Source organism: Natator depressus, chromosome 1 (genome assembly GCF_965152275.1).
Source record: "Natator depressus isolate rNatDep1 chromosome 1, rNatDep2.hap1, whole genome shotgun sequence".
Classification (NCBI taxonomy): domain Eukaryota; kingdom Metazoa; phylum Chordata; order Testudines; family Cheloniidae; genus Natator; species Natator depressus.
The window spans coordinates 251278927-251303284 of record NC_134234.1 but is presented as its reverse complement, the minus strand read 5'-3'; the positions used below and the strand labels follow the sequence as shown (position 1 = coordinate 251303284).

The 24358-nt window shown below is 41.0% G+C and overlaps 2 protein-coding genes across 4 annotated transcripts in view; both read right to left on the bottom strand.

The window, feature by feature from the left end:
• CRY1 (cryptochrome circadian regulator 1) overlaps positions 1-24358 on the bottom strand; it is a 510254-nt gene that overhangs the window by 169774 nt on the left and 316122 nt on the right. The gene's annotated exons all lie outside the window — the stretch shown is intronic.
• The window catches only part of ABTB3 (ankyrin repeat and BTB domain containing 3), a 278201-nt gene that overhangs the window by 103282 nt on the left and 150561 nt on the right, over positions 1-24358 (bottom strand). For 2 of the 3 annotated variants that reach the window (XM_074941145.1, XM_074941153.1), the window contains exon 2: positions 12773-12922. The exons of the other annotated variant lie outside the window; for it this stretch is intronic. In XM_074941145.1, coding sequence (XP_074797246.1) covers positions 12773-12922 — 150 coding nt within the window. The remainder of the gene's footprint in view (positions 1-12772; positions 12923-24358) is intronic. 3 annotated transcript variants of the gene reach the window in all.

The window sequence follows — 24358 nt, the reverse complement described above, 5'->3', positions numbered from 1 at the left end:
AACCAGCTGCTTTGATTTCTTTTTAAACAGAGAGAATAAAATGTGAACACCATGAAAAGAACCCCACAAACTAAAGGACAGTTCTCCGTGGAAAGGAAGTTGGGAAAGAAATGGAAACACGGAAGAAATGCTTTTAAAGTTTGATTAAAATACCTGACAAATGTTGCCTTCATGCTGACACTAAACAACATTTACAACTACTCTGTCAAGGAGAACACTGTAGAGTCAGTCACCCCAAGGCAAACACCTTTCACCTAGCTTTTGTTTCCATGTTTGGGTTTAACCTCGTTTGCAGACTTGAGTCAATTTGTTGCACTGCTTCTACACTGCTCACTCCTCTTGGCTGCAAAGGGTTGAGACGAGATTAAAAGGCCTGGGCAAGGATGCTGACTTTCATCATTTGCTTGGCTGTCACCATGAGCAGAAATGAAACAGCACTGGCGTATACAGTAACGTTCTTATTTACACTTGAGTGGTAACCTTTCCTTTCATCCTCAACAGTGTGGCAGATTCTCCTGGGGATTTGTTATTTCAGAAATATGTAGGTTCAGGATTGAAAAAGTAAAACAAACAAACAAAAGGGGTGGGGTGGGGAATCTTCATAGGATAAAAAGAAAAGCTTTCCTCAAGACTGAAGAGGGGGGGAAATGCTGTCCTGTACATACATATTTAAATATGTCTGACACAGAAAATCAAATATTATTCAAGGATAAAAAAGCTCCATCTTAGCTCTCTTGTGCTCCTATTTATTCCCAGTCATTCAGAATATCCCAGACTGAAATAAAAGTTTCAACTACTTGTGGTTAACACCCTGAATAATAATAATAAAAAACTCCACATACACAGCTTGGTATGCCAAATGGCCCTGCATGGAACAATTTCCCCTCCTAGAAAATGAATGTAAACTGGCTATCTCTTGACTCAAAATAAGCCAGAAGTAGCTTTCTGCTCTAAATTTGAAGAGATGTAAACATCTAGGGCTAGATCCTGTCCCATACTTAGACTCTTTGGGCTGCTTTGGTATTATCAAAGGGCCAGAAACCTGCCTTAATATAGCAGTCAAGAATTTCCCCAACATGGGATAGATTTTCCTAGTCTGGCTCTAGCCCACCACTTCCCAATCCTCCCATCAAGAATTAGGGAACATGAGGGGGGCATCCCATAGTGCAACAAGACATAGCAGGAGCACTCTGTGCTCCAGTAATCCCAGTGGTGTAAGAGCCCCTAGGGGGCAGTTAAAAGTTAGTGTTATTTAGAGCAGCCTTGAGGCTCAGCTGTCCCAGGGATAGGGGGAGCGCAAAGGTAGTGTACACATGTTTGCCAGCCCCCTGGGGTTCGGCAGCAAGTGCAGTCTGATGGATCTGAGATCACAGGGCCCCAGTCAGGGACAGACAGATCTTTCAATGTTTTTAGAGAACCCTTGTGGGGCATTTTCTCTGCTTGGTCTAGCAACCAATGGGACCTAGGGTGCAAGTCCCTAGTAAGCTTTTGTACTTCTAGCCATTAAATACCCACCAGAAATTTGGGAGTGGAGTTTTTCAGTTATGTTATTCTATTATGCAGCAAAAATATGTCTGCTCATTTATTGCAATTAAATACATCTATTCCCATCCCTCTGGGACCATATACAAATATTAAAAACACAGCCATCCAGGGACAAATGTCCTAAACAGTAATAAGCCCCAATGTGTCCTTAGAGAAAGCTCATCTTATTGAGCCACCCACCTACTCATTCCTTCCCACCCAAAAATCCTGGGAGAACAAACAGGTTTTACAACAGGACCTGAAGGTCAAGAGAGAAATACTCTGACAATTGAGGGGGAAACAAACTGCACATCTGAAAGACCCCTCAGTGAGAATGCGCTGTCTCCAGCCCCGAATGATTAAACCAGGGGGTGATAGTTCCGGCCCTTCTGTTGATTACTATTGCACAGGAAGTGAGGCAATCTCTGGGTGTATTTTCATTGCAGATTTACCTTGAATGATTGGCACCAGGGAGCACCTAGCCCAGTTAGCCTAGCCCGGGTATGAGCAGTCATAGTGCAAAGCCCTACCTGATCTACTGTGTCCTCACCACTGCACTCCCCCGTGTGTGTTGCTACCATGGTTGCTGCCCCAAGACTGTGGAGCACATCCTATGGTTCTTTGTGCTGCACTAAGATGAGCCAACTCTTTGATTCTTTCCCAGTGAATTGCAGGACAACTTTTTTGTCCTTCTGAGCACGTGCTGGGAATTATGGGAAGGTACTGAAGGACTAAGGGCACTTGAGTGATTTAGCCTGCATTCTATAAGCATTGCCAAATTTGCTTAAAACAAGTGACTATTTGCTTGTTTTTGGCCAATTGGCTTGGCATTTTTAGGCAGTCACGCCTGCGGGTTTTTCCACTTGTCTTGTGGGACACTTTTTTTTGAACGATACCCGGCATGTATTTTTTTGACGCAAATCCCACCTAGCATCATGGCGTCATGACGCATATCACCACCCAGCATCATGATCAAATCCACTCCCGGCCTCATTATAAGAAATTAAAATCCTGTCCTCTGCTTACATTTTTCTGTTTTTTGTGGGTTTTTCCTACTATTTAGGCTTATTTTCCGAGCGGTTTTCTGGCAAGGTACAGCCCAAGGGTACTGGATCATTCCAGCGACCTGAGCTCTAGCCTACACCTCAGCTAGTCCGGATGGAAAGAATCACCACAATCGGGGGAAAGGTTTTTATATGTGAACAGGAGTCAGGTTAGGGACAACACTGAAGTAAAGGTCTGAGTGGACACAGTGTACTTAGATTTCCAGAAAACCTTTGACAAGGTCCCTCACCAAAGGCTCTTATGTAAATTAAGTTGTCATGGGATCAGAGAGGAAGATCCTTTCATGGACTGAGAACTAGTTAAAAGACAGGGAACAAAAGGTAGGAATACATGATAAATTTTCAGAATGGAGAGGGGTAACTAGTGGTGTTCCCCAAGGGTCAGTTCTAGGACCGATCCTATTCAACTTATTCATAAATGATCTGGAGAAAGGGGTAAACAGTGAGGTGGCAAAGTTTGCAGATCATACTAACTGCTCAAGATAGTTAAGACCAAAGCAGACTGTGAAGAACTTCAAAAAGATCTCACAAAACTAAGTGATTGGGCAACAAAATGGCAAATGAAATTTAATGTGGATAAATAAAGTAATGCACATTGGAAAAAATAACCACAACTATACATACAATATGCTGGGGGCTAATTTAGCTACAACTAATCAGGAGAAAGATCTTGGAGTCATCGTGGATAGTTCTCTGAAGACATCCACACAGTGTACAGCGGCAGTCCAAAAAGCAAAAGGGATGTTAGGAATCATTAAAAAAGGGATAGAGAATAAGAGGGAGAATATCTTATTGCCCTTATATGAATCCATGGTATGCCCACATCTTGAATACTGCGTACAGATGTGGTCCCCTCATCTCAAAAAAGATATACTGACATTAGAAAAGGTTCAGAAAAGGGCAACTAAAATGATTAGGGGTTTGGAACGGGTCCCATATGAGGAGAGATTAAAGAGGCTAGGACTTTTCAGCTTGGAAAAGAGGAGACTAACGGGGGATATAATAGAGGTATATAAAACCATGAGTGGTCTGGAGAAAGTGAATAAGGAAAAGTTATTTACTTGTTCCCATAATATAAGAACTAGGGGCCACCAAATGAAATTAATGGGCAGCAGGTTTAAAACAAATAAAAGGAAGTTCTTCTTCATTCAGTGCACAGTCAATCTGTGGAACTCCTTGCTAGGACTATAATAGGGTTTAAAAGAGAACTGGATAAATTCATGGAGGTTAAGTCCATTAATGGCTATTAGCCACGATGGCTAAAGAATGCTGTCCCTAGCCTTTGTTTGTCAGAGAGTGAAGATGGATGGCAGGAGACAGATCACTAGATCATTACCTGTTAGGTTCACTCCCTCTGGGGCACCTGGCATTGGCCACTGTCGGTAGACAGGATACTGGGCTGGATGGACCTTTAGTCTGACCCAGTATGGCCATTCTTATGTTCTTATGAGTTAGCTCTGCTGTGAAGATGTACCCTCTGAGGTAAATACGACCATGAGCTTAATCCATTTATGGTTTAAGACAACACCTTACACTGTTGAATCAGCATCAGCTGAGGAGTGGTTCTGATATCAAGCTCAGGAGCACTTTACACACAGATCGAGCTGCAAAAGAAAACTAAGATCATGTGATCTTCATCAATTCCCCTCTCCAGCCATTTCCACCTCAAAAGCTCTCCTGTTTGAGCCAGGTGCTGAATCTGCTTGCAGAAGCTACCGAGTGGTAGTCCTTTGTCACAGGAAAACCTGGGCATCATGCAAATTAACAAATAGGAAGCACGGTGGGAACAGATGGTAGGTGGAAAACCATCTATGCATAGGTACTCAGACACTACAGTGATGAGCCCGGTACAAATGTCAAGGTAAGGATAACATTTGGGGAACCAAGTCAATGAACTTAATCTATCCCTGCTGTAACCCATTAAAGTCAAAGAAGTTACATTTGGAATTAAGTTGGCCCATTGTCTCTACCTTCTTAAATATCAGTTTTTTCTCTTCTCTGTCTCTCATGTTCTCCAATCCATTTCCCCCATTCCTTTCTTGCTCCCAACATCTCTCTCCCCCATCCCTCTTGCTCTCTCCCATCCAGTGTTCGGCTACTCAGTTCATCCCTCCCTCCCCTTGTGCCACCTGGTTCAGTGTCTCCTCCAAGCTCTCTCTCTGTCACCATGACTGGTGCTGCGCCACCTCTGCTCAATACTGCTTCTTGCTCTATCCTAAAGCACATGGGCAAGGCGAGGCGATTGGAACGCTGGTCACAGGAGAGCGCCTCACTGACATGAAAGCTCCTTATCGGTTACCCACATATCACACGGAGTAGAGAGCGCGCTTCTGACTCCTGCAACCATCAGAGGAAGAAAAGCAGGAAGGCAAAATGACAGGCGGACACAGATTACCGAGCAGGAGGTGGCAGCATTTTGGGGTGGGATTTTCAAAGAAAACTACAGGAGCTAGTTGCCCAACACACACAGAAATGCAATGAGAGCTTATAGGCTCCTTACCAAATCCAAGTCTTGGTGGATTTATGCAGCACAAAGGAATTTATGTGGCAAGTACATGAAAAGGTAAAATATGCCGCCCTCTATGTGGCCTCATAACTATTAAGCATGGCCACCTGTACATGGCCTTTTACCATTGGAACTCCCATCTTTCCCATAGCGCCTTACCTTCCCCACCCCCCACAAATCTTACTCTCTTATCTCTTGTTGTGCTACGGCTACCTTAAATCGTAGACACCATCAGGCAGGGGCTCATCTTTTTAAGTTTGTCTGCAGAGCCCTGCACACATATAATGCTAAAAAAATAAACAAACAATAATAATAATTTGGTGTGGGAGCTATAGTTTTTAGACAGATCTAATAAGCATTAGCCAGTGTTTGTTGTTACAGGACTGAGAAGTTAAAGTTTAAGGGCATTACAGGGGGAAACAGTGGTTGAACAATTCCCCTGGCAGTCCCATTCTTTTGATGAACTTGCCTACAGAGGCAAGTGTTCTCCAAGAATGGAGAGCATGTGGATAGATTCCTAATCTTTAGGACTGAAAAGCACCACAGTTAACCTGTACTCAAATCAACATTTCTGGAGACAGCGGATCCTGACAGATTACAATGCCTGATTTAGCTATTTCCAGAAATGTGGAGTTGGCATAGAACTGAACAGGTGTCTCAATCGTGACAAGAAGTCCACAAAAGTATTTCATACAAAATTAGAAGGGGTAGTAGAATGAGGAGGTAGCTGGCCAGACACTCTGTGCTAGAGTCTGATGTATTTCCATTTAGAATGCTGCCGATCAGGCAGTCATCTGCAACTCTGGGCACTTTTAGCATTATTTAAAATAAAAAAACAACCAAACCAAAGCTAGCATCAAGCTGACAGAAAAATGCCAGCAAGCCCTCCCCAGCACAACCCAATAGAGGCAGGGCTTTCCCCACCAAACTGCCCATTCCCCCATAAACAAATCACTCCCATGAGGCCCCAGTGTCTTCAGACGCCTGGCTGGGCAAAAGAACAAGCCTTACCGCATACTGTAAATCCCAGACTGCCTCAAACCAAGGGCAGAAGCTTGTTTCACAGCTGAGGTCCCCTGGTGAAAAACACGCTGCAACCAGCATCCTCTGTTAAATCAAGGGAACCCATCTTGAGCACCTCTGCTGATTATACATGGGGCCGTATGTTATGGGAAGCGGGGTGGTCTTTTCTGTAGGCAGGTCCCAAACCATTTAAGCCTTTACAGGTTAAATGCTCTGGTCTCTTTAAACACTGGACTGTGGGTGGAGCCCACCAGAAGAACAAATGGCACTGCTCTCTCGGATGAAGGAGAGGCTTCTGGACTATTGAAATCCTGGAAAGGGTGGCATGAGCCCACCAGAAGAAAGGTCCATCCCTTCTGGCCTATGTGAATTCCAGGAAGTGGTGGGCTTCAGCCCCTCAGGAACAAAAGGCCTTCCGCCCTCAAATGGGGGGGCCTCTGAACTGACAGCACTGGAGACTGAAGTCTTATGTTTATCCACACAATGGATACAGCCTGGGCAATGAGAGAGCAAGCTTCCCCACCACCCCTTCCACAACTGATGAGAGATCTTGGGAGAGAGACAACCAAACACAAAGGAGCAGTGGGGGACTGATGTTAGGTAGAACAACAATGGCAAGACCAGAACAGCATGAAGGAAGGGGGTGAGGGAGGAGAGGGAGTGGGGGACGGAGAGCAGAGCAGGAGAAAAGTAAAGAGAAAGGACAATCGAACAAGGGAGAGTAGACAAGACACAAAAATGTTTCGTAGTTAAGATATGAAAAGAGGAGGGAATGTTACCTGGTTTGTTAGAAAGAACAGGAGAAACAGGACAAGAAAGAATAAAAAAATAAATAAGAGAGAGATAGCAAAACAAAAATAACCAGCAAAGAGAGAGAGAGAGACTATAAAGAGGGAGGTGGAAGAAACAAGAAGAGGGAGTAAAGGAATGGGAAAATGGAAGACTAGACAAGAAAACACACTTGATCCATTTAGGCTAGGAGATATTTTATTCTATGTTTTCTTTGGGACAGAGGCAAAGATTAAAAAAATACAAAAGTTAGTGACTTGAAGAGGGAAACAGAAAAAGGGCAGTAATTGGGCTCAGTTTGCCAGCTGTCATCCTGCAGGGAGATAGATAGCTCTTCTTATCCCCAAAGATACTAGCAGCCCAACAGCTGGTCACCCAGCAAGGCAGCCTGATTCCAGACAGAAAAGGTGAAAGCAAAGAGGCATCTTTCCTTAGCATCTGCCTATTTTTGCATGCTAGCTTTTCTGGGTACTTAAATGAATGATTAATGTAAATAAACTCTGGATAATCATGCTCATTCAGAATTTGGTTGCCAGAGACTTGTTTTTAAAAAATTACTTTACTTGCTCTGAAAAACATTGAAGTTGCAGGCTCACTCTTTCCTCTTGTTCGGTGTTTATTTAGGATGTACACAAAATTTAGGGTCTGGCTCTTAGGGTATTGTGACCTGGTGTGGTACGACATGTGTGTATCTCTCTCTCTCTCTCACACACACACACACACACCTCCCTACTACTACTAACTCTTCTTCTATGGCATGTGTGCACATGGTGGCAGGAGACGTGGCTCCCTGCTTAGAGACTCTCTTTGATTGCTATCAATACACTTAAGGCACCAAATTCTGTGTTCAGATATCTGCACACAGCTCCCATTGACTTGGGGGGCAGGGTGGACAAAAATCAATGATTTTGGGAGGGGGAGAGGGAAAAGATTTTTTTTATTTAAATCTGATTTTCCTGAGTTTGTTATTTAAATAATATATTTTTCTTTTTAAAAATAAACCTGTTTAAAATTAAATCTGAGTTTAATACAAAATATATTGAGGCCTAAACTTATTATTGTCTCTTAAAACATTTAAATAAAACTAAATCCACAAGTCTCTATCAAAAACTTTGAGTTAGAGGCTGCTTTTCAATATAAAGAAAGAATCAGGGGAATAACATCTAACTTTTGAGGTCAAGCTTTATAAATATGGCACAATGGGTCAGCCTAAGTACCTTAGGAGACTGTCTCATTTTCAAGAGATTAGGAAAGTAGGAACTTGAGCTCCAGTCCCTTTTACTTACGAATATCTGAAAATTTTTCCAGGCTGACCTGAAATAATCAGTTTAATTTTCTGACTACAGTTAATCCCTCTGTTTAATAAATCTTTTAGTTGTAAATGTGAGACGTGTTTCGATAAGAGAAGTTTATGTATCCAAAACATTTAAGATTGTTTTGTTTAATTTTAATTTTATAAGTTTGATATGCTGTTTTGTGGGTCCAGTACCCACAAAATTAAATTCCAGTTACTATCCTAATATCGCTTGACACAAATCATGAGCAAAAAGTTAATTATCTAGTAAATAAGCAGTATATCAGTCACCACTTTCTAACACACTAAAAATGTACAATTAATAAGAATCTGAAAATGTTAATTGCTAAAATAAATGGATACAGTTATAGTGTACTCACCTATATATAAATGTATATAGTTATACTGTATTCTCCTACATAATAAAAAGTATCAAATCTATATAAAAGCTCTATTTAGTTGCAAATCAGCATGTTTAATGGTTATATTAATCAGTGAGAATGCAACCTTTCTTTAGAAAATAACCGAAATACAAACAGAAAAGTTGATTAAAATGGATGATTTAAATTGAGGCTTTCCACTTGGTGGTTTAAATAATGATTTAAATCGCTGATTTAAATCTCCTGGATTTAAATCAACCCACCCTGCTTGGGGGTACCTTTTTCCAGCTATATCCCCAAAGAATAATTTGCCTGTGTTCTGGGCCAACAGCTAATAGACACACTGCACCATCTTGGAATGTGCTGCTACAGCTCCTCATGCCACAGCAGCCCTTAGTACAACTGCACATAGAACCAGGGATTTACCCCCCGAATTTCCCCAACACCCCTCCCCCCCAAGTTTTGTGAACTAGTTACATGCAGTGTTGCCAATTTAGTGATTGCTTGGAAATTTGAATTGAAATTGAAACATTAATACACACTTTAAAAGTCTATACAGTGTATGATAAAATACGTGTATCTGAAAAAGTATAATAGATTTGAAAAGTATGAACATCGACTAGCTTCCTTATACAGCTGTTGTTTTTTATGACCATGTCATTGCATTCATTTCGGTGATGTTGGCCAACCTAATAATTTCAAATTATGATTTGTAAGCAAAGTCTAAATGAGCTCTCCCTGACAGCTAGTGATGAGCTGGGGGCTGGGGGGAAAGGCTTCAGGACCAGATTGTATTTACATTCACACCTAATCTAAAAAAAAAAAAGGATGAAGCTGTAGGATGTAGCTCACGAAAGCTCATGCTCAAATAAACTGGTTAGTCTCTAAGATGCCACAAGTACTCCTTTTCTTTTTTCTTTTTACGAATACAGACTAACACGGCTGTTACTCTGACACCTAATCTACTTAGGTATCCAGCAAACAGAGCTGTGTTGCCCAAGTGATAGATTTTGGCTGGGGTTGGGTTACAAATCACTTGAATGGGGGGGGGGAGGTGTAATGAAATGTTGTTATTCTTATTGTATGAGTAAAGGGCAGTAGAACTGTACTTAGCCTGTGCTGATTGAGGGGCATCGAGAGAGACAGCGGGGACAGGTGTTTTGCTTGATGGTCTGCCTGAGTCACAAGTACCTGCCCCTCTCCACTGTTTAAAGACAGAGCTGATTAGGCTCCATAGATAGTCTTTGTTTTGTTAAGTGACCACTACAGCTGAAATCACTGATAATCAGGTCTAAGTGCTTAGACCTGCTGTGGGACAGTGTTTCTGTTGAAGAGACGGCCCAGTCTGCACTAGCAGTGAGGTTCCCCCACTGAGAGCTCAGCTAAAATCACTGAGAGCTGGGTGGTACCTCAAGAGACCAACTCGCAGAGGTCAGAGGCAGGTGGCAGCAGAAGGTGACAGCGCAGGGCCATTGGCAACAGAGCGATGGCGTGAACGGTGGCACAACCAACAACAGTAGCCAGAGCGAACAGTGAGCAGCTGGAGGAACGAGCAAGGTGCCTTCTTGCCCCCCACCTGGGAGGTGAACTCATGGGAAAGCACCTCTGAACTCTGAGTCTCCACTGACCAAGGACAACACCGGTGAGTGTTAATGAGGCTGTTAAGCATGTTGGAGACACAACATAGTTCATGCAAACAAACATGGCTGTGGCATCATACTTTCTATTTAAGCAAGAGACACCACACACTACAAACTGGAGGCCAATGTTAAGTGCATTGTCACTTGTTCATCCTGAAGTTGAACACCAGTTCCGAACAAGATCAGCAAATGCTCACTATCTGTCTGCAAGAAACTCAACTGACTGGCTAGATGCATGTGGTGCAACAGTGAAAGACTCAACAGTTGAAAAAGTGAAGAACTCTCTCACCACATTCAAAAAATTTGCATACACAGCTGATGAATGCACCAATGCAAATGGTCATCAAGTATTAAGTCATTGTGTACATTATCTTGAGGTCAGTGGTAGGCCAGTAGATGCATTTCTAGATGTTCAAGTTATAGAAGACAGATTGGCTGCATCTGTGACAACCCACATCTTAGAAGAGTTAAATGCTTGTCAGTGGGACCCCAAACAGATGGCTGCTTGTGCATTTGATGGAGCTGCAAACTTCTCTGAAAGACATAGTGGAGCACAAGCTTTTCTCAGAGAAAAGTGTAACCCTAATCTCTCCTATACACACTGCAGAGGCCATCTACTCCAACTAGCGCTAGTACAAGCTGCAGACTCTTCAAAAGACATTAAAAAAAGCTATAAATTTAATGTCTTCATTATAGTCTTTTTTCAGCAAGAGTCCAAAAAGACTGAATATCTTGGAAAATATAGAAGATACACTGGGACTGAAGTTCAAATTAGTCCAACCTGGGAAAACCCTCTGGCTTTCTCATGAGTGGTCCTTGGCTGTTGTCTTAAAATTACTCCAGCCATTATTACTGGCTTTGGAAAGTGTCTACCAAGAACGGATGGATCTAAGTAGTGAGGCTGGTGGATTACTTTTGCTACTACATTCAGAGAAGACTATTGCCATTCTCTCTCTTGTAAGTCTACTGTTGAAACCATTTGGGTCATTAAACAATGCCATCCAGGCATCTGCTACAACAGTAGTAGATCTTTGTCCAGCAATAGAAGCTACATTTGAATCAATCAGAGAGCTATCCATTGAAAAAGTACTGGAAGAAGCAAAGACTTCAGTCCAGAAGTTGACTAATGAAGGCATTTATATTGAATTCTTAAGTGAAGAGGACAAGAAGTGTTTGTTAAGACAACTGAAAAAGCACACAGACTTGATTCTTAAAAATCTACAACAGCGACTTCTAGATTCTACTCAACCTCTACGTAGCTTTAACAGATCCCTGTCCTATAAAACACCGACAGCTGAGTGGAGTGAGGCACTACCAGCAATGGGACTGCCATGTGCTCAGGACAGAATAGAGAATTTGAACCCAGAGTGGAATATCATACGACGAGTGAATGAAGATTTGACTTCAACTTATTTTTTATCATCACTAGTGGCTCAGCCCAATCTTTATGCTATGTTTCCTGGGCTGAAAGAAGTAGGAATTCATCTCTTGCTACTCCCAGTCACAACAGCTACAGATGAGCGTTCTTTTTCATCATTAAATAGAATTTTGTGTTTTGAAAGAAGTCGCCTTCTGCCTGATCATGTGAATGAACTAATGAGCATATCAATTGAAGAAACGGAAGTACCGGACACACGAGAAGCCACCAAAGATGAATGCATTGCATTCAAGAAGTTCATTAACAGAGTTGTGCAAAATTATAAGAAGAAACCAAGAAGGATGTAGTTCTTCATAGAAGGCTTGAGTAGCCAACTTTAATTTGTGTGATGATTTTAAAATTTAATAAAATGGTCATGAAACATTTTTCAGTTTTTACTATGATGCCATACAGCCCACCTACACCCTCATGATCTCACTCCTCATCCTGACCCCCCCCCCCATTTCAATTCCTGGGGAAAACACTGCATAGAACTACGAAATCAGCTAAATATTTGAATTTGAGGACACAGTATAAACGTGATATCAGGTTTCTGCCTTCAGGGAAACCCTAAAAAGAAATGCACCTACAACCCCTGAGTTTTTACATTGCATTAGGATTCACAGAGCATTTGTGTCCTACAAACAAAACATGTCTATGGTGTTCAGGGAACTGTAAATAATTTATTTGTACTGAAATCAAAGCTTTAGAACTGTGACAGGTATAGCAGCTTATCATATTGCCCCAAAAGTGTTTTGATTAATAACAAATAATTTATTTTCCAGGCAGCTAATTTGTGTTCTATAAGTTTTGTTTTTTCTCCCACTGGAAGTGGAGGGAGGGAAAGTGGGAATGAAGGATCTTCTGAAATTCTAATGGAGTCATTTGTATGTTTGTGAGTATCATCTACACACTCACACTCCTCTCTTCTAAGGCCTTGTTCCACCCTTCAGCTTCCAAACTGACCAGTGGGATCTCTGTGGAGCAAATAAGGCCCTCCTTCTTCCCACTATTAAAGAAGTCTCCCTTGATAGCACTTCTAGGCTTCAGCCTGTCTTTTATAGAAACATATAATACATTGGGTTTTTTGTTTTACTTTAAGAGGAAAAAAGAACATAAATGATGTTGCACTTACTGAGTTCGGTAATGCTTCCCACCCGGGTAGCGAGCAAGGATTGCTCTATGGTCCTTAACTCTGATTGGCTAAACATCTGTACTTCGCCTGGCTTATTTGACCTTTGCTGGTCTTTGTGAAGGTTCAGACTGTCTGGCAGGCAGAGAACACCTAGAGTTAATAAAAGAGAGAGAAAAGAAAAGACCATTGTCATTTTAGTCACTATGGACAGTTGCTGTTACAGTAAGACCTTGCTGTATATGTTTCAAGAGGATGTGTTTGGAGTTCAAAATATATCTATGTTTTTTTAATAAAACAAACGCCATATAATATAAACATAACACTGCAATATTGCAGCTGAGTCAGATACTCAAAAATGTCGCTCATTAACTTTTCAGAATACCTTTAAGTCTCTCATGTTGCCATTGTCCATTCTGGGGATAACTTTTAGAGGAAAGTCCTGTAGAATTTTATCGAGATGAAGTCAACAGCATTCCAGAGAAATTAAACAGGGCTCTATGAAAATTACTCTAAAAACAACCAAATTCAATAGAAAATTCTATCTATAGAATTCTGTAGGTTAGTTTAAAAACCTCTATATAGAAAAGGTTATTCTCTATAAAATATTATAGGACCTTTCTATAAGGAAAATTCCATTTCTAACTGTCAAAACAATGGACAGTATCAAGCTGTCTGCAATGACATCTAGAAACTTGTTGCTTTTGTTCTGCAAATGTAACTCCTGGCTGTTGAACTGTTTTAAGTTTTAAACCTCTGCCTATAATGCAGAAGAATCACAAGAGTAGTTTAACTGTAATGCACTTTCTCTGGGGTGAATAAAGCCACTGTACTGTCCTACCAAATGGACTAACTCAGATATACATTCATTCAGACACAACAGTAACATTCGGAGAGCATATCTAATCACTCAAACACATATAAGAAACAAATGTTTATAATTTGAAAATAATTTTCATGCTGCAGAACAGAACTTATTAAAAGTCCTAACACCCAAACTCAAACCATAGATATTAGTGACATCAAAGTGTGGTTGAGGCAGAAACAATTCTCCCTTTTTTGAGGTATGTGAACAGTGCACCATGTGCCATGATGTCAACAGTATCACATTCCATGAGGCAAATTCACCCTTGGCATAAGCAGATGCAGGTCCATTGAAGTCACCTCAACTAAAGTCATTGAAGTCAATGGAGTATTGCACTTGCTTATGCCAAGGATAAATGTGGCCCTATATCTGCCTGTGCAATTTGCAAAGCTTTGATGCCTCTGTGGTAAAAAGGTAGATGTTGAAAAATATGAACAAAAAATTGTGTGGGGGTTTTTTTTTTTAGTGCTTGTGAAAGGTGATGGACTGACAACCATACAGACCAACCAGACATTACAAAACAAGTACACCAACAGGCACAGCCCCCCACCAGCCCGATAATGTACCCCAATGCTTTTCTTGAGGAAGAGGGAATAATTCAGTTTCCCTGTCCCATTAGATACTTGGCCTCTCTCTGATGTGAATGCTACTAATCTAGCCAATGAACATGAACTGAGGAGCTATTTGTAAAGTGGCTACCTCTGGGACTCTTAAACAACAAACCAATTTCACAAAGGCCACCAAACAGCCATCCAAGGGTAATGATTTTTGGCCATTGCTGATCTGAGTGGTAGTCAATCAAGCCAGTGACCTAGAACTGAAAGACTCCATGAAAAATATCCTTAAAACAAACAAACAAAATAAAAACCTTTCTACCGGCTCCAGACTCTCCTTTTTTCCCTGAGCAGAGCTAGGAGGACCTGCTGTAGAGATGTCTAATACGGATCATCATTCTAACCGCACCTCTGCACAATACTGTGATATTAATAAGCACCTAATTAAGCTCACACGCACAAGATACCCAGGCACTTCAAGCTTAGTAAAAGTTAATTGAAAACGTCACCGCTTCACTTTTTGACAAGTTGGTAATAATAAAAATTTCTAATGTTTAAACAGCACCTTTCCTCCCAAGGGGCCTGAAAGTACTTCAGAAACAATATTTAGCTCCATTGAAATGCAACCACCTGCATGGCGGAGAGTGGCCACAAATCAACACACAGCGTGTTGCTGAGCTGTTTGGAGAGGGGTCATTTCGGAACAAAGTCCATACTTTTATGAAAAGTGCCCTGGGTTGTTAATGGCCATGCAGACCAGAACCTCTGTTTTTAAGTCTAGTCTGAAAATAAAATGACGCCACACAATAAAAAAATGAGTAGGGGGGCAGTTTCCGCTAAATTGGCATGCCACAGAATCATGAAATGAAGGGATGAAAAAGATTCTCTGAGTCAAGTGTTCAGACATTACACATCATGCAAAACTTTTCCCTATTTCATTCCCACACGAGTTTTATCTAACCTCTTTTTGAATGCCCGCTCCAGTGATAATGCCTTAGTTCCCTCCATTGGTCTACTGTAGTATTAATTGTTCTACTGGCGACTCCAGAATGGTGCAGTCTCTGCCAAAAAGTGATTGCATCAATGCTGCGTATAGCAGTTATTACCTTCCTAGTTTTACATGAGAATCCTCTGTACAAGACATATAGCCAGAGAATGTCACTGGTTATTTTTGCAACAACATTTCATAGTATGCTTAAGAGTTATTTAATATTCACTGTACCCTCTATGTCTTTTCCCCACCTTCCCATTGAGATCTGTATTGTTTATGATAGTGGATTGTGATGATGATGATGATTTAAATAGTGTCAACAGTGCACTGGATGCTTTACAGAGAAAAATGAGGAAATGGACGATCCCTGCACCCAGAGCTTACCATCCAAGGAGACCACAAGAAGGGGGATAGGAAGCAAGAAATGCAGTGCAATTGAACAGTGAAGTTTTGCAAGTATCTTGTTAGTTTCAAATTCGTCTTGTATTTTTCTCACCCCCCTCAACCCAAGCTTAGAATAGGGGAAGTTGGTTAAAAAAGCCTATCGTAGAGTGGCCCTAAAATCCCAAATCAGGGAGGGGACAGACCTGATTGAAGGGGTTCAGTTTCATATCACATGGGTCTTCTTCTGTGGAAGGAAAGTTGAGAGCATAGAATCTCCTTGATCAGCTGGGGAACCAGTGTATTGGATTCTCGGCAAGAGGAACCTATGCAAAAAGGTTTTAAACTAGCCCAGAGTGGAGCAAGGTCACAGTAAGGAGGTAGGATAAAATCCTGGCTCCACTAAAGTCAATGCCAAACTCCCACTGATTTGAATGAGGGCAGAATTTCACGCATAGTGCCCAGAAAGACAAATACAGCATATTATGGAGGGAAAGACACAGGAAAGAGACACGACATAATACCAAATTGGGATCCATGAAGTACAGTCAGAACTGATAGCAAAAGTAAAGCAATTGAATGAGAGAGCAGGAGAAACCAAAAAAGGAAGGCAAAAGATTGGGGATACAATATTGGGATTGAAGGTCCTGTCTACACTGGCTTTAAAACAGAGTTTAGATTCATTTCAAACTCAGCTCCGGAGAAACCATGTTCAGACAACATCAACCCACAACTGATACTCAAAAAATATATGCTATGGTAGTCTGTTTAAACATGGTGATAGCAAGTATGGCTCTCATCTGGGTGTTGTACACGCCATAATGAGACTATACTCAGGAGCAGAATGTCACTACAGAAGAGTGTAACTTGTTTGAAGAGCAAAGTGAAAGAGTGAGACATCTGGAGCAATAGTGGGGGGAAACAAAGAAAATTAAAGAGAAATAAAGAAACGAGACAAAGAAAAGAAACAACATAAGATAAAATCAGCTTTAAAAATCCTTTTGTGATTGGCTTATTTAAATACCCGATGTACTACTCAATATTTATATTCTGTAGATGCAGAAGGCTTTGAGAAGTACAGCTTTGCTTTATAAAATGCAGAACTGCCTGCACATTTTAATAAGTATTCTCTCTAGTGAATCCTTTCCATTTATTGAAAATATACTCTGCAGTCTTAATGGAGGTGTGTATAATTATAAAACCAAATTTTGGAGAAAAACATCCTGCCTAAAAGAGATGTATAATTGGTCTGTTATTACAAGATAATATAGTCTATTAGCTTTTGAAAACACTAACTAGAGTGTAAACAATTCTTGTGGCATCTTCAAAAAATCTTGTTACATTATTTAATGTATAACACTGCAGCCCTGCAAACAACCTTAAAGTGAAAATAATGTCATACACTGATTCTTTTTCCTCAGTGAAAAGATACATCAATTAAATTTAGGTGGAGGAAAGAAATGTTGGTTTAAATTAGCTATACAAAGAAGATTGAAATGGTTTTTAAAATTATATTATACATACAAGGGAGTGTTGCTGAGCAATTAAAGGAAAAATCAAGAAACAGGGATTTTATTCTCAACTCCATGTCTGGCTTGCTTTGTGACCTTAGTCAACTCATTTAATCACTCTGCCACAATTTTCTTGTCAAATCCTTATTCATTAATCGGTCTGATTCATTAATGCCTGGAAAACATTTTGAGATACTTGGATGGAAGGTGCAATAGAAAAGCAAAATGTACCATTGTTGAAAGATTTAGCAAACTGAAAGACATATAGTGCCAGAAGGTTCTACTTTGGTTTGAGATTAGCCAAGATATGCAACAGCCAGATTTACACTGCCAGTTTAGAAACTGAAATTGACCACTGTGGGGAACATATGGAGTGGATGGTAGCTCACTGCACCTGGGGACCCACCAAACAGGCAGTAGAGAGAGTGCAGTGGAGGTGGAAAGGAGAAGGGCAACTGCCACACACTGCTGTATGCTCTCCAGGGGTCCAAGCAGAAACAGTCCTTCAATGCTGCACCACAAACACCCTTGGGGGAATTTTTATGCAGTCGTTGCTGAGAGTGAAAACATTGTATATCTCCTGAGCTGTGAGCTCTTCTGGGAGACTGTTAGTTTTATCATTTAACATAATTCAGTACATATGCACAGAGCGCATTTTGTAAACACGTATAATTTTACATCAAATCTGATTTTCACCAGATAATCGAAAGGCAAATCTATGACCTACATACTATGAATACACCAGCTTTCAAGTTTAAATCATCTTCCCTAGGAGCTGTTTTAAAAAAAGTCACAAAAATGTGACATTATTTGACAGGAGGTATCTGGCGCAGTGAAGCAAAGATTGGTATAATTTTCACTCTCTGTGAAATGGTACTAGACTAGGAAGACTGTGAACAGAAACTGCATGCAGTTCTTGGTATCACAGTACCAGAAAACACTGATGAACGTAAGGGAATTTTGAGAAGGGAAACAAAGTGGTTAATAGGCTATAGGCATTGGCTTATGCAGAAAGATTACAAGAACTAAGGCCTTCCAATATATAGTCTGGCTATGTGATGACTAAAGACATCCTGGTAACATATCTACAAGTATTGGAAGAGCATAAACACCAAAAAGGAAAGGAATATTTAGAATGGTCCTCATCAAAATAACTATGAATAATAATATGAAACTGCACAAGAACAATTTAAGTTAAACATCAAGAAATATTTCCTAACAATAAGGCCCAAGATACAGTGAGTTAGTGGAATTTCTGTTGCTTGAGTCATTCAAGATTACAAAGAACATGATAATAATTTGTTATTGTAGGGAACAGCCCTCTGAGCTCCTGCTAGGAGGACTAGATGATTTAATAGGTTTTTTTTAAATGTGTAATTTCATTCATTCATTACCATCAATCCCTTAGACTGACTGACCATGACAGATGATTTCCTGTTTAGTGACTGTGATATGTGTGAAGCAGAAAAACAACTATGCTGATAAGGCATATTTCCTAAACAAGTAAATATAAAGTAAAGTATGGTCTGCTGTTTAACTAGCAACAGACTAAGCATGACTTGGAAGGCACTTGTGAACTACTTAACCTCTGCTGCCAACATTATTTTGGACTTTTTGAAACAACCAGAGACTGAGTATTTTATTTACAAATGTATGACAGTGAAATAAACCCTGTATGTTGCAACCACCCCCTTCTGCACATGCATACACAATGCATTTTTATGGGACTTTTAAAATATCTGCCAAGTACCTGGTGTTTGAAATGATCCTTTTAACAAGGTACTGCAAATATATTTTTATATCTGTGAAATGCTCATCATAAGAAGATTATTTTTTCCATTACTTTCTATACGTTCCTTTATTCATCTAGGTGTATTTGGCTTTTTTGGCACACGCATTGTTCATGGGATCCCTCGACTCCACATGACCATAGTTTCAGTACTGCTGGGGTCTACTGAGCCTTTTTTTATTCCAAAGTAGCTACAAGGAATACCATGCAGTTTGCTGGGTGAAAGCGTTTCACCCTTAAAAAAATTAATTTTCTGTCTGCTCTGCATTATCATTAAAGACTCTATGGCACTTTTCACAACAGGAGAAGTGGAGCCTTTGGCCAGATTTTTTCCTTCCCTTTTGGACATCCTCAACTGTTGTATGTCTGTGAGAAATACATAACAGAAGAAATACATGAGGCTCAGTTGAAATGTTGGCCTCTTCCAAACTGCAACCAAATGCAGTCTGTACATTCCAAAAGGTGTCCATCATATGAGCAGATGAAATAGGACTGTGAAGAGTGTGATGATAATTCTGTGGTCCACAGAACAGTCATGCCAAAATACACCTGAGCATCAGTATATTATATATATACACATACATATATGGACACATCTATAGGTACAAAGACAGGTGTAAATGATAGACTGGGAAGTGACAAGACAGTTGTGGGAAGGTAGATTCTTATTGTAAGATTTATAAAGCACCTTTTACCTACACCAAGGTGCTGTACAAAGTACTGTAAGGAACCACACAATGCAACAATACATGTAAAAGAATTAAAAAAACCAAAATGCTTCATTCATACTTTTAAAATATTGAGTCGTTGGTACTGAACTTTTGTGGAAGGGACTTCCACACCAGCTTGAAATCAGATGTGCAAGAGCCTTGTACCTGAACAACGCACAGTGCACTGACAGAAAAGCAATTTATAGATGCCAATGTAGGGAAACACAGGGATTCAGGGAGGGCCCTTAAGCATGTGCTTAGCTTTAAGCATTGAAATCAATGGGAATTAAATACGTGCTTACTGTAAAGCATGTGATTTTGTGCTTTCCTGAATTGGGCAATAAATAGCATCCAGGACCTAAAAGACATGGAGACGTAGATATGAACAAAAAATGGTACAGCTGTTAAATAACATAATGCTTCAGAGGTGAAATGTTAGCCCTGCTGAAGTCAATGACAAAAATCTCCTTGACTTCAATAGGGCCAGAATTTTACCCCCAGTGCCGAGAATTCCAGGTGATTCTGAGTGTGCTGAGACCCCCGGATAAAGAGTAGGGTATTAACCAACAAAACGAACCAGAAGTTTCACCCAACTGTCTGAAAAGGTGAATATCAGCTGTTGCTTTGGTTAACAACTCCACCCTTTCCAAATAAGTCTGTAAAATTACCAAGGCCTGACGTTAAGGCCCAGACCTTAGTGAAATTAAAGAAATATAACATTTGTAGAAACATACAGGGATATTTATTTGCCTTAGAGTGGTATTCCATCACCTCAGTTGTCTAGTATGCGTTTACTTATCATCATGATGAGGTCACTATAAATACCTAGATAGGACAGATCTGATTGATTCAGATCTGGTTGATTCAACTGTTATTATCTATCTGTGGAAGGATTTCTGAAAAATTCTGGCATTCTCAAATCCCAGATCAACCCATTAGCAGTATGTCTACCAACAACTGCTGGTAGGTTGTGCATTCCAAGTCCCTGCTTCAAGTTCAGTGAAGTTTCTCATTTGAAGAGGGGTGTGTTTAAATTCAATGTTTTCACTTGCAAATGATTTAGCTCAGGTCAGGATGGTTGCACTGACTACCAATATGCTGTCCTTGGGCCCCAATTCAGCCAACTACTTAAGCATATACTCATCTTTAAGTATGTGTTTAAGTAGGCTAGGATCTTTACTAAGGGTACGTCCACACTAGCCGTCGGATCGGCAGCTGGTGATTGATCGATTTATTGCGTCTAGTGTAGACGCGATAAATCGATCCCCGATCGCTCTGCCGTAGACTCCTATACTCCACCACAGCAAAAGGTGGAAGCGGAGTCATCGGGGGAGCGGCAGCAGTCGACCCCGAGCCATGAGGACACGAGGTAAGTCGACCTAAGATACATCGACTTCAGCTGCGCTATTCTCGTAGCTGAAGTTTCGTATCTTAGCTCGATCCCACCCACCACCCCCCCAGTGTGGACCAGGCCTAAGAAGAAGCTAAATACTGTTAAAAAATTCTGATTGGTTTGAGCAGAAATCACTTGTTAATATCATAGATTTGTTGGTCCAGGCGTCTGATAGGGTTAGCTAAAAATTAATCAGTTCTGTCCCTACCAGTAAGTGTCAGCACATATCTGGTAGAATTCTTAGAGTCATAGAGTTTAAGGCCAGAAGGGACCATCAGATCACCTAGTCTGACTTCTTGTATATCATAGGCCACCAACACCATCCAGCACCTATACACTAAACCCAGCAACCAAAATTAGAACAAAGTACTATAGTCCACAGGAGACTAAACTATTGTGCCACAGGCAGAGAATAGCAGGAACCAAAGCACACCAATGCCCGAGGTCTCTGCAATGGCAGTGAATTGATTAAATAAGAAATATCCATATTCTCCTGGCGAGTGGCCCTCCCCCCACATCTGACCTGGGGGAAAATTCCTTCCCAGGACCAGTTCCACATAAAGTGATCAGTTACACACCCTCAGCATGTGAGCAAGAACCAGACAGCCAAGCACCTTATGTAACCACTGAATAAAAATATAAAAAGAAATTTCATAATATCTCTAGGAGTATTTCAGACTTGGTGGTCAAAAAATGGTTAACCAAAACCTCATTTTTACAAAATAGTTTAAATGCAATGGAGCTGATTAAAAAATCCCAAGTATAACATATAACAGTACAACAAAATGTTACTGTACAATATATTTGCTAACTTAATGGCTACCAATGTAATTGATCAAAGATTTTTTTTTTAAAGAAGACATTTAACTTGTTCTCTTTGATCCTTGCAGGGTTTCTTTGCAAAGTTCTCATTTCCAAGCTCTGGATTTTCCAACATACAGAGATGCAATTTTAGTCTTCAAATAAGCCAATTTATTTTCTGAAAATTATACCAGCAATTTTTTCCAGCCAGTAAAAGTTGCACTTACTTGCAAAGGTAAAAGGTTAAATCTGGTTATATACAAAGTCAAATATATAACCAGATTTGACCTTCTACCTATATCGATAAAGCTAGATTGACCTTTTTACATTCATCTCTTTCTATATATATTACACTCAAAAAAATAGGTCCAAAGTACATTAAGTTTGCAAAGTCAAATACTTCAAAAGTTAGGAAATGCCAGAATTAAGGCTGCCTGTGCACCATTAATTCAACCCCCTTCTACATATGTATCATGATACAGTCTTTAATTACATGATAACATACTATTTTTTACATAGGACCCCTGTCTCATTCAGCGCACAGATGGTGCTCAAATAATGAACAGCTATTCAATATTATGTTTTCTCCTCACTCTTCAACGTCTGGCCCTGGGCCTTATTTACGGCACACTGTTCAAATCTTGCTCTGAAGTCAGAATTAATAATTTCCTCATGGGTTTTTCTATGGCACTCAACACTACAGTATCTGAGTGCTTCATAAACATTAGTTAATTTTTTTCACATCATCTCTGTGAGATGAGGGGTGGTATTATCCCCATTTTACAGAGGGAAACGGAGACACAAAAAAATTAAGGTAAAAAGTTTCCACTAATTTTGAGTGCACAATTTCAGACCTCTAAGACTGATTTGTAAGAGTACTAAGCACTGCATAGCTGTGTGTGTTCATAATACAGCCCCCACTATCTTCAGCTACAGTTGCAAGTGCTCAGCACCTCTGCACATCAGACCTCAGGGTCTCAAGCTGGATACCCAGGAAATGAGAAAACACACAATTTGTGATCACCCGTGAAAAGTCTGGTTTAAGTGACTTGACTAGCATCACATAGGAGCTCTGTGGCAGACGCAGTGATAGAATCCAATTCCCAGAGCACCATTCAACTACCTTATTGAATCACTTGCCTCATTCACAACTAGGCAGGTCTTTTGTCCGGTTTTAAGACAGACAGTCCTGTTTTTGTTTGGTTTGTCCCCTGTCCGGTACTGATATAAAATCAGACATAGTTTTGTCCAGTATCACAGGCATGCTGCTTTGCCCCCACTAGCATGAACTCACACACAGTGTGTGCACAAGATCACGCTGGCAAGGGCAGGATGGCACGCTCTACAAAATGGCACATGGTAAACTGACAGGGGCAGGGTCATATGGGCAGGGACAGGGACAACCAATTGGATGTGTCCTGCATTCTGGGGATGTGTCAGTGGCCACCCTGTTCACTATACACCTTCTAACTTCTGCAATAAATGAAGCAGGGGTCCCACAGGTAACAGTCTCCTTCACTACGCAACCACGATTCACCCCCAGAGTAGGTCCATCCTGTGCACTGAATGAGGTAAGGGTCCTGTGGGGGAAAATTAGTATGTGATCATGCTGTTAAGGACTGTATCATAACGCACACTCACAAAGGGGCCAAATTAAGATTGCACAGACACGTTAATTCTGGCATTTCCTAACTTTTCACTGCTCTACATTAAAAGAACATTAAGTGTGCAAAGTCAGGGGTTTTGTGTTTACATAATTTCCTAGGTTTTTAAAAAGGCAAACTGAAAAAACAGTAATTCTATCATATAGCATCACACTGACACCCACATGGTTCATCAGCAGGGTTGGAACCTTTAAACCCACTGCACAGACCTCTGCCACTTGAGCTAACAGAGTAACTGATAGCCGTGGAAGGTTGTTGTCTTCCATGTGAACCAGCAATAACGGGGGTTGAGAGACACACTTTGTTAGAGGGTTTCACAAATATTTGCTGACGGAAGCGGAATGATGAAGATTCAGGAATATTGGGTTCCATTTCAGGCTCTGGGGAGGAATGTGCTTTAGGTCAGTGCTTTTCAAGCTATCTGATGTTGGGGGACTGGCAATTTTTTTTCCCAATGTGGGCGCAGACTGGCAGCCGATGGCTCGCGGACCGGCACCGGTCCGCGGACCACTACTTTGAGTAGCACTGCTCTAGGGGACACAGATCCTTCTGCTCCCTCCCTGCCAACCTCTCTTCCCCAGGTCCTCATCCCAGTCCAATTCTCCTCACCTATCTGTCCCAGTTTCCACTCCTAAGGCTTCTCTTCCCAGTCTCCTTGCCCAGTCAGTCCTACTCTCCCCATCTGGGCTCTTAATCTGACCTGTCTCTTCCCTTCCTCCCAGCATCCAGTCATCCCCACTGCCTGTTTCCCTCCCTCACGGGCTCCCAGTCCCAGTCTCCCTCACTAGGATCCTCATCCAGCCTCAGTCTCCACTGTCTCCCACACCTCCCTGGCTCCTTGTCCTACTCTCTCTTTGTTGAGCCAATCCTAGATCCTCCCCCATATCCTAGCTCCTCATCAGCTCTATCTTCCCTTCCTCACAGCTTTTG